Raw genomic sequence first — 11,971 nt, forward strand, 5'->3', positions numbered from 1 at the left:
AGCTCACGCCTGACTGTTTAAAACTTCAGCTCTGAAGGATGGGCGCCCTCATCTGGCCACCATGTGTACTCATGTGCACAGACCCACACATGCACTCATAGCTGAAAGCACACTTCAAAATAGTGATTGTTGCATAACGTTGTAGATGTACTAAATTCCACTCAGTGGTACTGGGTTGAATGTAAATGTGGCAAAATTTATGTTATATGTATTTTAACATAAAAAAAAACCCCACAAAACTCTAAAGGATGCAGTAGAGGATATATTTTCCCAGTCCTGGGTGGTAACTGTACCTTTCTTCCTAGTTTTGTATACTATTGTCACATACCATTCCCTGAATCAATCTCTCTCTCTCTCTCTCTCTCTCTCTCTCTCTCTGTGTGTGTGTGTGTGTGTGTGTGTGTGTGTGTGTGTGTGCGTGCACACACATCTGCTTTTCAAACACCTCTGGGCTTTGGGTTCTACTGGGTAGCATTTTGGCATCACACAGGCGCATACAATGGGTTTGTTTCCATTCTTATTTTCAGTAGATGGTAAATCACATTAGCTGCACGAGCACATAAGCTCCTTTGTAAAGACTCTTTGGCTTTAGCACATATTTATCTACTTTAGAAAATTCTCCTATCCAAAGAGCAGGCTTGGCTGGGTTTGGGTCTTCTCTCTCCAAAGGCACTGCATGGCTTTATTAGGAGATATGGGGGGGGGGGGTGTCCCAAAGCTATGGCTGAGACAGTTTCCAAGTTTCGTCTTTCAGCCAGCTCAGCTCCGGCAGTGTGGCACTCAGGACTCTTAGTTCTTTGAGACAAAGTTGATATTGTTCTTTATGAAGCACGGATCACGAAAGTTGTGATCCCAAGCACAGGAAACAAAGGAGAAAGAGGGGGAACTGAAAAAGACAAGAGAGTATCACCGGGAAGTCCTTGAGGAAGAGGGTGTTGAGTGTCCCCAAGGAAAGGCTTCAGGAATCCTCAGAAGCTTCATGCTGGTCTAGACTGTCCTGGGTAAGCAGGGAAGGGTGACAACTCAGGCGTCCCCTGCAGGGAGGAATCCTCTCCCTAGGCAGGCTGTTCTCTCTCTCCAGCCAGCAAATTTCAGCTGCTCCTGCTATACCGCCTCTTTCCAGAAATAAGAAGGCTTGCTACAGATGAACAGGCCTGTGATGGCCACAGCAACCAAGACCAGGGAGAAGATAACCATGAGGCTGATGTAGGCGGAGTGAGGGAGAGGTGGGGATAATGGCTGTTCAGCTGGGATCATGTTGGTCAAGTTCAGCATGTAGCCCAAAGTCCACCCTGCATTGCTGTCTTTGATCTGTAAACAGAAGGGGAAACCTAGTTCATGGTCCAAACTGATAATTTGCAGTTTTCATATAGCCCCACCCACATGCCACTGACCGATCAATATGAAGAGAACACCTTGTATAGGTCACACAACAGAGTGGCTGAATATGCTACACTGGGGACGATGTGGACGTGGGGGTCGAAGCAAATGATTGAAAGAGTGGTTGGAGCCCTGCATTATAGTGTAGAGTGTCAGGAAGTTTGGTGACTGGCTGGAGATCCCAGGAGGTCAGGATTCTTTCTGTTTCCTGAATTGAGGAGCTAAGTGAGAGGCAGCAGGAAGAAGGTAGAAAGAGGAAGGAGCAGTGATTGGCTTTATCTAGTCTTTTACATCTTTCCCAGGCCAGAGAAGCCACAGAGAACCAGGGCTTCATGAGGGAAAGCTTGGGAAATAAGTTCAGCAAGTCACCTTTATGAAGCTGGAGGGTTATGTACATCTCTGAAAAAGGATCCTTATTAAATTATAAAGCAACCTCTGAGCCTCTCACCTTTAGAAAAATAAATTCCAGTCACTCAAAACTTATAGGAATGTGGGTTGTATCTGAATAACAATTTGGAAAGGTTTTTTAGTACAAGCTGTTCATGATGACATAGAGAAGTTAGCAAACATAGACAAGCCTAAAGAAGCTATGCACACAGTGCCTCTCAGGACTTCTGGTGTCCTTTCTTTGTGACACTTCCTTCCAGTCCTCTGTGAACATGTTGCTGCTGTTTTTACACAACAAATAAGTAAATATTAAATTGTATCTGGATTATTCACTTAGGAATACTTGGTGAACATTACCTGCCCCCAAAGTTAATATATTTCTGATCATCACTAAACGATTTTACCATCTTTTAAAACACATGCCAGTGTAGACTGCCTTTTATTCATTTTAACCAGTTACTCGGTGTCTAAGCAATGAGACAAAATGATATGCACCTTTTTACAACTTTCAGCACATATTGTGCCAACTTAAAATATTCCTTTCTTCCAAACCCTGACCCAGACTGATGATAATATGCAAAAGGACTATTTTCCTCTCAGTATGAGATGGAAACCTTTAAGCAATAGCATTTATTCCAAGAATATAAATCAACACCACCCGGCATCTCAACCAAATCTAAAAGACTCTTCTAACAGAAGGAATAGTCTGCCAGCGTGTATGGAGGTCTGGGATGTTAAAATAAGGAAATGATTCCTATAAATGAACAAGATCTACAAGGAAGTATCACCACGGGAGTGTGCACAGAGCTGCAACAGCCCTGATTCCACGCTTTGGTTTGTTTGAGAACACTGTGTTTGAAAAGCTGGCAAACCTATTTTAGGCATTAGCAGTCTCCGGGCTAGCAACACAAAGAACCCCATTTTGTTTCCCAGCAGGCAGGGGCCTTGCAGCTGCTTCTTTTTCCCTGGATGCCTGCAGGTGGCGCTGTGCAGAGCACAGCAGGGAGGTTATTCCCAGGGTCTCACCCTAGGCCAGATTGCCAAGCAACAGCTCCAGAGGCAAGGCTGATAAGAAACCAAGTCTTCTTGTCCTGGATCACCAAGGAGGCCTCTGGGGGAATTCTGAAGTCAGGACAGCGGCCACCGAAGTACTATTACATGAGTGAGCTGACTCTTTGAGACCCAGCTACATTTCCATATGCAGAATGCTGGAACCGAATCCCCATGGCTGGAGTCGGCCTACACTGCCTGCTGTTTCCAGACGGGCTTGGCATGAATGCCAGCCGGTCGGATGGTAGCACAGGCATCAAGACTAATCAAAGCTGATCGGGTGGACTCCCACCTTTTCTAAGCTCAAAACTGCTTTGTCACCGACTCCCACACCCTCAGCAGATTCCCAAGTTACCTTGCCCATAAAATGAATCTGGTCCCAGGAGTTGCCTGTGAAGTTATAGCCTTGCAGGAGGAGGGAAAGGATGTAGGCTCCTGAGAAGCAGTACTCGCTCAGGTACTTCTCCTTTACTGTTGGATAAGACGCCTTTACCTAAAAGAAAAATGAAGGGGACATCAAACCTCTACAGACCCAGTGAAGACAAGCTCCCAGCTCACATGGGTCTGAGGCCCAGGCTCTACCACAGGCTGTGGAGATGGTGTGTCACTCCTTCAGAGGCTGCGGGGTTATAAGTTCAGGTCTCCCAAGGAAGCCTTTCTTCCTCGGGGCTCTCTCTGAGAACAGTGAGGGTGCTAGGGGAAAGGACGTTCAGTCTAGGGGCTTCAGAAACAAACAGTTTCAGCATCTCAGCCCATGCCTTACTCAACAATCATGTTAGCATATTAAAAGCAGTGAGAGATCATCTGAGGGAAGTCTATACGTCTATGTTGAGCAGTCTCTTATACGACATTCACAGAGTTCTAAGTCAGAGCTTCTATAGGCAACTTAAGGAAATAATGTCCAATGAAATCTTGTCACTCAGGTTAGCTCGGAGGACAGTATCAGCATCCCTTTGGAAGGCTCCAATCTTCTCCCCAAGAGTTACTGACTCAGAATCTGCATTCTCACTTGATTCTGTCTCTGTATCTGTTTCTTCCCCCCTTTCTTTCTCTCACACACACACCATCTATGTTCATCACAAAAGTCAGCACCTCCCTCTCCTTCCCCCCCCCTTGTCTTCTCTGTCTGGCTTTGGTATTGGTGTAATGCTTCACTTGCAGAATCAGTTTGGAGGGATCACTTCCTGCTTGTTGTATGGAGCAGCTGCTGCTGGTTCTCTCTTAAAGGTTTAGTAGAAATGTATAACACTTTCCTTGCAAGTCAAATCAGTAATACAAAAGCCACGTTCCATGGTCAAGGTTGGTTTCATTCTAAAGATGTGAGAATGGCTCACCATATGGAAACCAATAAACATGCTATAGCACATAAGATAAAATGAAAACACCATATAACCATCTCAACAGATACATAAAAACTCTTTGATAAAATCCAGCAGACCATTCCTTCTGATAAGAGCTCTGAAGGAATAGAAAAAAACATATGAAGGCTGCCCACCACAGAGCAATAGTCAACTTGGTACAGGCAGGGAAAAACTAAAAGCATTTCCTCTGTCCACTCTCTCCACTGGGCATTAGTACAGCACAAGGTTCTTTCTCAGCAAAGTGACAACCAGAGAAGGAAACGAAGTCAAACCATTCCTATCGCAGATACGTCCACCATGACTTATTCTTTTGATCTGATACTCACCAGAGCAACGCTACCAGAAAACATTCCATGTTACAATTTAGTCAAAGTAGCAGGATACAAAAATAAGCACCCCAAAATTATCAGTGGCTTTGCTTTAGATTAAGAATGATTTTACAGGGGCTGGAGAGAAGGCTCAGTGGTTAAGAGTGCTCTTCCAGAGGTCCTGATTTCAATTCCCAGCAACCACATGGTGGCTCACAACCATCTGTAATGGGATATAATGCCCTCTTCTGGTGTGTCTGAAGTAAGCAATAGTGTGCTCATATACATAAAAATAAATATATTAAAATAAATAAATAATTCTTTCAAAACAATAACCTTACAGACAAAAGAAATCCAGAAAATAGTCCCCACTCACAGTCACCTCCAATAAACAAAAACCAGCCTAGGAATAAACTTGATCAGAAAGCTGAGAGAAACTGGAATAAAAACGTTCACACTGAAGAAGACACTGACTAGGAAGGCTTCCTACCTCGTGGCTCAGTGTTATTCATTCATGCTGTCAAAGGATCCCTGACATGCTGCTGGCAGAACAAAAAAATCAGTGTGGTCATGATGAGCAAAGAGTTCAAAGGTTCCTCAAAATATGTCAAGTGGCACTGCATGACCCAGCAGTTCCCTAGTGTGGGAATATCCAAAGGCAATACAATTAACTTCAGAGAGACACCTGTAGTCTCATTGCAGTGCTATCCAGAACATACAGAAAGGGGAAATGAGGCTATATATAAAATAAAATGCTAGTTAGCCACACACACACACACACACACACACAGAGAGAGAGAGAGAGAGAGAGAGAGAGAGAGAGAGAGAGAGAGAGAGAGACAGACAGACAGACAGACAGGCAGGCAGACAGACAGACAGACAGACAGAGAGAATGAAATCTGCCCTTTTGTACAATACAGGTGAACCTGGAGATTATTTTGTTAAGAAACCAAACACAAAAAGCAAAATACTGAATGATCTTTCTCATATGGAATGCTAAAACGTTAACCATTTATAAAGAAACTCACCATTATCTAATTAATAGACTCAAAAGATGTCAAGGCATTGGGACAAGGAGCAGTGGTTATCGGAGAACAGGAAAACCAATGGTACAAGGAATGGTAGGAGGTTGGTAAGGAGGCAAAAGGTCATTGCCAGACAGGAATAAGGTCCATTCTCCTCTTGTATGGCCAGTTTACTATAATTAACAATAACAAAACATAGATTTTAAAAAATTGTTGAAGCAGATGCTGGCGGGGGATGTGGAGAAAGAAGAACACTCCCCCATTGTTTGTGGGATTACAAGCGGTACAACCACTCTGGAAACCAATCTGACAGTTCCTCAGAAAATTGGACATAGTACTACCAGAGGACTCAGCTATACCACTCCTGGGCATATACCCAAAATATGCTCCAACATATAACAAGGACACATGCTCCACCACGTTCATAGAAACCTTAATTATAATATCCAGAAGCTGGAAAGAACCCAGATGTCCTTCAACAGAGGAGTAAATACAGAAATTGTGGTACATTTACAAAATGGAGTACTACTCAGCTATTAAAAACAATAACTTCATGAATTTCTTAGGCAAATGAATGGAATTAGAAACATCATCCTGAGAGAGGTAACCCAATCACAAAAAAACACACATGGTATGCACTCACTGATAAGTGGATATTATTAGCCCAAAAGCTCAGATTACCCAAGATACAATTCACATGCCACATGAAGCTCAAGAAGGAAGACCAAAGTACAGATGCTTCAGTCCTTCTTAGAAGGGGAAACAAAAATATTCACAGGAGGAAATACAGAGACAAAGTTTGAAGCAGAGACTGAAGCAACAGCCATCCAAAGACTGCCCCAACTGGAGATCCAGCTCATATACAGCCACTAAACCCAGACAATATTGCTGATGCCAAGAAGTACATGCTGATAGGAGCCTGATAGAGCTGTCTCCTCAGAGGCTTGCTAGAGCCTGAAAAATACAGAGGTGGATGCTCACAGCCAACCATTGAACTGAAAATGGGACTCCCAATGGAAGGACTGAAGGTGCTGAAGGGGTTTGCAACCCCACAGGAAGAACAACAATATCAACAAAACAGACCTCCGCCAGAGCTCCCAGAGACTAAACCTCCAAACAAGAGTACACATGGAGGGACCCATGGCTCCAACTGCATACATTGCAGAGGATGGCCTAATCAGGCATCAACAAGAGAAGTCCTTGGCCCTGTGAAGGATCAATACCCCAGTGTAGGGGAATGCTAAGGTGGAGATATAGGAGGGAGTGGGTGGGGGGGGGGGGGAAGACTCTCATAGAGGGAGGGGGAGGGAGGATGGGAGGATTCCAGAGGGGAAACGGAGCAAGGGAATAACATTTAAAATGTAAGTAAAGAAAATAGCCAAAAAAAAAAAAAGGTTGTTGAATGTTCTTGCCACAAATATACAGTATTTGATTAAGGTGAAAAGTATGGCCATTATTCTGATAAATGTACATGGTGCAAATATAATATTAAAATATTATATTATATACCAAAAAATATATATCTACCAAAAATAGATAAAACAAACATAGAAAAACCACCTTTTAAAAATAAAGGAAAAACTGATGGGGGGCTTTGCGAGTGATATTTTTTATCCTTTATAAAGAATAGATGTACTGCTGGTAGCCACCCTGTATCCATGGCGACAGACCCGAAGAAGCACTGGCTGAGTTAGAAAGAAGTGAGTAACCCCATGTGAGCGGCTCCTTGTTGCAGAACTGTGTTAAGTGAGAAAAGTAGGATGTTGCTTAAGCCCTTACACATCAAGGAATGGTGATAAAGGCATTCCTAGGCCCACTCTCTGGCCTCCCCTAACACACTGGCTAGACGCTTGTCAAACCAGCATAAGGTCATGTGCAGATTCACATCCTCCGTGACACTGAGGACACGGGACCCATTGCATAGTTGTGGTTTCTTGTCACTTACCTCCTCCCAAGGTTTTGAGCAAAAATTTTTTGTTATCTGAGTCATTTTCTCCTGAGAAGAGACGCTGTCGTTTGCCATCTTCTTAAAAAAATCCATCACAAAGTAGAAAGCAGAAAATGCCTGGGGAGCAGAGAACAGAGTTTCAACCAGGCTGCGTCCGACACACAGGGACACAGACTCAAAGCCTTCCAGAGTTCAGAGCCAGCTCTAACAATAAGGAAACCCTCTACTGGCAATCCCATGCTGAAAATAAGCTGCCCTCTCCAATTTCAGCTAAAAATAAACCCAGTGGAAGTTTCTTGAAAGATACACAATTTATATTTTTATAGCAAAAATAAGTAACTGTGCAGTCATCCATTTGTGTGACATACACGCTTTGTTTTGTTTTGTTTTTATCCTGGATTTTCCCAGTACTTCCAGTCTAAACAGTCATCTGGTAATATAGCTGACATTCAACTTTTATCAGCTTCCTAAGAAAACAACGAAGAAAGTTAACTCAACACCAAATTTATCTATAAAGGAATAAAAAGCTGTAACTGAAATACACTGAGGGGATGTTGGCACTGTTGAGATGAAGCTGTAGTAAGCACATTTGTGGGAACAGAAACAGGCTCCATGTTTGGGATCAGGGACCTGCCCCCAAGCTGACCACTTGACTGGTCCCTAGTCCCCTTCTGTGGTGCTCCTTCTGTGGTGCTCCATCTTGTTCATGTTTCACCTTGCTTGTCTGCTTACCAAACTCTAGGGTTTAGCTTGGCTCTGCCTCAGCAAGATGCTTTATAGAGACAGGGGTGGTGTCCAGACCGGGGTCACTTTTCTCAGCATTTCTTCCTGAATCTACCGTCCAAACTTTTATGTAGACTCAGCCCCTGCCTCCCATGGGGAAGTTCACTCAGAGACATTGTCCCGCTTAGTCAGGCTCATGTTCGGACTTTAGTCTCTATCCTCCATGTGCAGTTTGTGGTGGGTTAAAAGTTAATAAACTGTGATCACATCACAGAACAACCACAAGGGGTTATCAAATAAATTTAATGCAGATTTTTCATTTTACATTTTGATGTCCATTTTTCTGATGGAAAGATCCTTAGCTTTCCTCAAACTCTACAGAATTCTGTTGTCCCCTGCGGGGTTAAGCAAGACTGGACTGTAGAAGACATGTTAAATGAAAGAAGCCAGTTACAAAAAAACAAATAGTACTTGATTCTGCTGCGATGTTGGCATGTGGGATAGCCTGGTCAGAGTGTGGGGTGTGGGGGTAGGGTGCTGTCATAGTGTGGGGGTGAGGCACTGTCATAATGTGGGGGTGTGGGGCACTGCCATAGTGTGGGGGTGTGGGTAGGGCACTGCCATAGTGTGGGGGCATGTGTGGGGGGCATTGTCATAGTGTAGGGGTGTGGGTGTGGGATGCTGTCATAGTGTTGGGGGTGTGGGTGTGGGATGCTGTCATAGTGTTGGGGATGTGGAGGTGGGGCGCTGTCATAGTGTGGGGGTAAAGGGGTGTACTGTCATAGGAATGACGAAAGAGAGAAAGAACAAGGTCTGAGCATCCTCCTCAAAGACTTCCACCCTACAACCTTTGGAGAGTGTTCAACATGACACTGCTCTGAAATCAAATCTCAGATCTCAGAGGGTTTCAGACTGTGGAACATTTTGGATTTTGAAGATATTTCATTAGTTGCTATCACAAAAACAAAAGATAAACCTAAGAGAAACGATCAAAATGTATGCACACCAACACTGATGTGTAATAGTGTACAATTAACACTACTGCACAGCTAACACCATGTAACCAACACTGGTGTGTGATAGTGTATGATTAACACTATTATACAATGAACACCATGCAACAACACGGATGTGCTTCTAGTGTGCCACTAACAGTCAAGAGAAACTTACATGATGCAGTATTGAGGTACAATAAATAAATGAGTCTCTGTAACTAACACCTGTATGACCCTCCATGTTGCTTTATGATGAGGCTCAGGTGTTGCAAACCTCTGGTTGACGTGCCACGTTGTACTTCTGTTCTTCCCACAAACAATGTGTCTTTCTAGTAGTTATGCTAGAGTAAAAAAGCTGTCTCTACGGCTTCTACAGATTTCCACGGCATGCAGTATGCACAATACAGAGCATATGATCTATTTAACTGCCCAGGTCATCGGCTGCTAGGCAACAGCAATAACTTCCTAGCAGCTACGTCTTTGAGGGAACCTAAAGCCTAGACAGTAGCAATGGCAGAGAATAGACCTCAGAGGCCCAGGACTGTCTGTCATTCCTGCCACCATGAGCTATGAGGCAAAGACCCAACAGGCACCGCTGCCCTCCAAACCAGCATGCAGACTGTTCTGGGGCACGTTGCTTCACAGCTGTAGCCGGTGGCCAGAAATGGTCATTATGGAAGACTTGGTGACAGTAAATGGTGCCAAGTAAGAAATGGATGTGACTTTATAAGCAGAGGTGAGTGAAGCCAACGAGGATGTGTTTGTACACTAGATGCCACCAAAGATATCAACCCCATTGAGCAACCTGTCAGTGTTCAGACAGACAGACAAGAAGACAGACAGGCAGACAGACAGACAGTGGGGCTCTATGTTTCCAGAGGAGAAGAGAGCACACAGGCAGCAGCTGTGAGAGGTTTTGCTGCACAGACTGAACATGCAGCCTTTAGCAATTACAAAAGAGGGCTCCTCCACACCGATCCCGGAACTGCTGGGGACGAGCAAGGGAAACACCCATCGGAAAGTGCTCCTGGAGGACTGGCCCCACCATGTGAGCTAGCCCCGAAGCACGTGTGTTTCTTCTCTACAGCAGTCCAAACCCCCTGTGTGGAATGCATGTGTGTTGACAGTCTGTCTGGGTGTAGGACAGCAGAGGAGCCCAGTGCAGCAGACTCTGTGCAGGGGTAGGTAGTTACAGATCACTGCTCAGCAGGAGCCTTCCTGCCAGAAGGATGCAGAATGCGGTGTCATAAAAATGGGAAGAAAAATCCAAATAAGCCTTGAGGCCAACAAGCCCCCTCCAGGTCAGTATCACCTCACTTCAGCTACTGACACAGGCGCCCAGAAAACTCATAACCACAAGATGACAGAGAGTCCAAAGCAGCTGATCCAACAGCGGGAATTCCGTATATCCTGCAGCTGGGTGCAGGTAACAGCCAGTCTATACCAGCCGGAGTCCTAGCACAGAGGGTGAACATGGGGCCTCGGGGGTAAAAAGCAATGGGAGACTGAAGCTGAGACCTTAGCTGTTGGATTTCATCCCTCCGCCAGATAATAAGATTGGCATTAGCTAGGCAGCATGGAACTTTGCACATTTCTCCTAAGGATGCCTCTATTTGCTAATAACTAATGTGTTTTTGTAAGCCTAGATTTTCTCATTGTACCTTTAAAGATATCAGGTTGCTTCTTGTCTGGCCATGTTGAGATTCTTTGAGAACGTCACATTTAATTTGTAAATGTTTCCAAACCTGATTTCTTTCAAAGGAGGAGGAAAAGAAGATAACGTGGAGAGGAAGAGGAAGGAAGGGACATCTGGTGGCACATGTCCCTCATCCCAACTAACTACATGGGAGTTGGAGGCAGGAAGAAGCAAGTTCAAGGCCAGCCTGGACAACTTAACAGATTCCTGATTTAAAATTAAAAAGCACCTATTAATAAATTCTCAGTACATTTTAAATAGTTGTCTGTAGGTTTTTAATCATGTTTTTGTTGTCCAGCAGGGAACACACATATGTAAAGTATTTTGAATGAGCTTTAATTATAATTCTTCATCTCTGCTCCTTCTTGTTTATGCAAATTGTACAATGTGTTCTTAAGAAATGATTTCTAAATTACCTCATAAATAACTCCCAACAGATGTTCTCTCCTTCCTGTTGGTGTTTCTAGTTTGCTTTGACACTGGATTCCATCTAGATGCCAAGGGTACAACATAGCCAGACTTCAGGACACGGCTGAGTTTACTACAGCAGTTACAGAGGGACCGTGAGCATCCGGGCTTTTCTCTGTGCCTCACAGCCCCAGATGAACGGGCTTCGGGAATGGCAGGACTCTGCTTAGGTTTACCCTTCCTAGCTCCAACTGCAGTGAGAAAAGCCTTAGCTTTCTGCTGCAACCGTATCCATATACCCCCCTCTCGTGCCCCCTTCCTTCCTCTTTAGAAAGGTTCACTCAAGTCAGGGAAGGACCCTGGCCCACCAAAAGCCCTATGACAGAAAAGAAGTACCAGGTCAGCCACATGGTAGTGAAGCCAGGTTCTGGTTTGGGATGGATGCCAACATCTGACCAACTGCTCTGCTGCATCCTTCCCTGGGGCCCGAGAAGGCTGCCCATGCCTGGGTTCGTGGCTCTCCATGCTGTTTCTCAAAGCCCAAGAGGACTGAGCACTCCTATAGCTCACAGCTCAGGAGTTCAGTCAGGTCTGATGACAACAGGCCCTGTGCTCTCTTTCCCTGGGGCTGTTTTATGTGACATTCGGTTGGGCATATAGACCATGCAAACAAACAAACACCTCTCACTC

At 44.5% G+C, this 11,971-nt stretch overlaps 1 protein-coding gene across 2 annotated transcripts in view; it reads right to left on the bottom strand.

Annotated features, from left to right (window-relative positions):
* Nucleotides 1-624: 624 nt before the first annotated feature.
* ENTPD1 (ectonucleoside triphosphate diphosphohydrolase 1) overlaps nt 625-11,971 on the bottom strand; it is a 69,323-nt gene continuing 57,976 nt past the window's right edge. For both annotated transcript variants that reach the window (XM_080913159.1, XM_080913160.1), the window contains 3 exons: nt 7,457-7,576; nt 3,173-3,310; nt 625-1,311 (listed from right to left, as the gene is read on the bottom strand). In XM_080913159.1, the coding sequence (XP_080769285.1) occupies nt 1,105-1,311; nt 3,173-3,310; nt 7,457-7,576 (465 nt within the window). In that variant the 3' untranslated portion in view covers nt 625-1,104. The remainder of the gene's footprint in view (nt 1,312-3,172; nt 3,311-7,456; nt 7,577-11,971) is intronic.

This window comes from Micromys minutus, assembly GCF_963924665.1.
Source record: "Micromys minutus genome assembly, chromosome: 2".
In the NCBI taxonomy this organism is placed as follows: domain Eukaryota; kingdom Metazoa; phylum Chordata; class Mammalia; order Rodentia; family Muridae; genus Micromys; species Micromys minutus.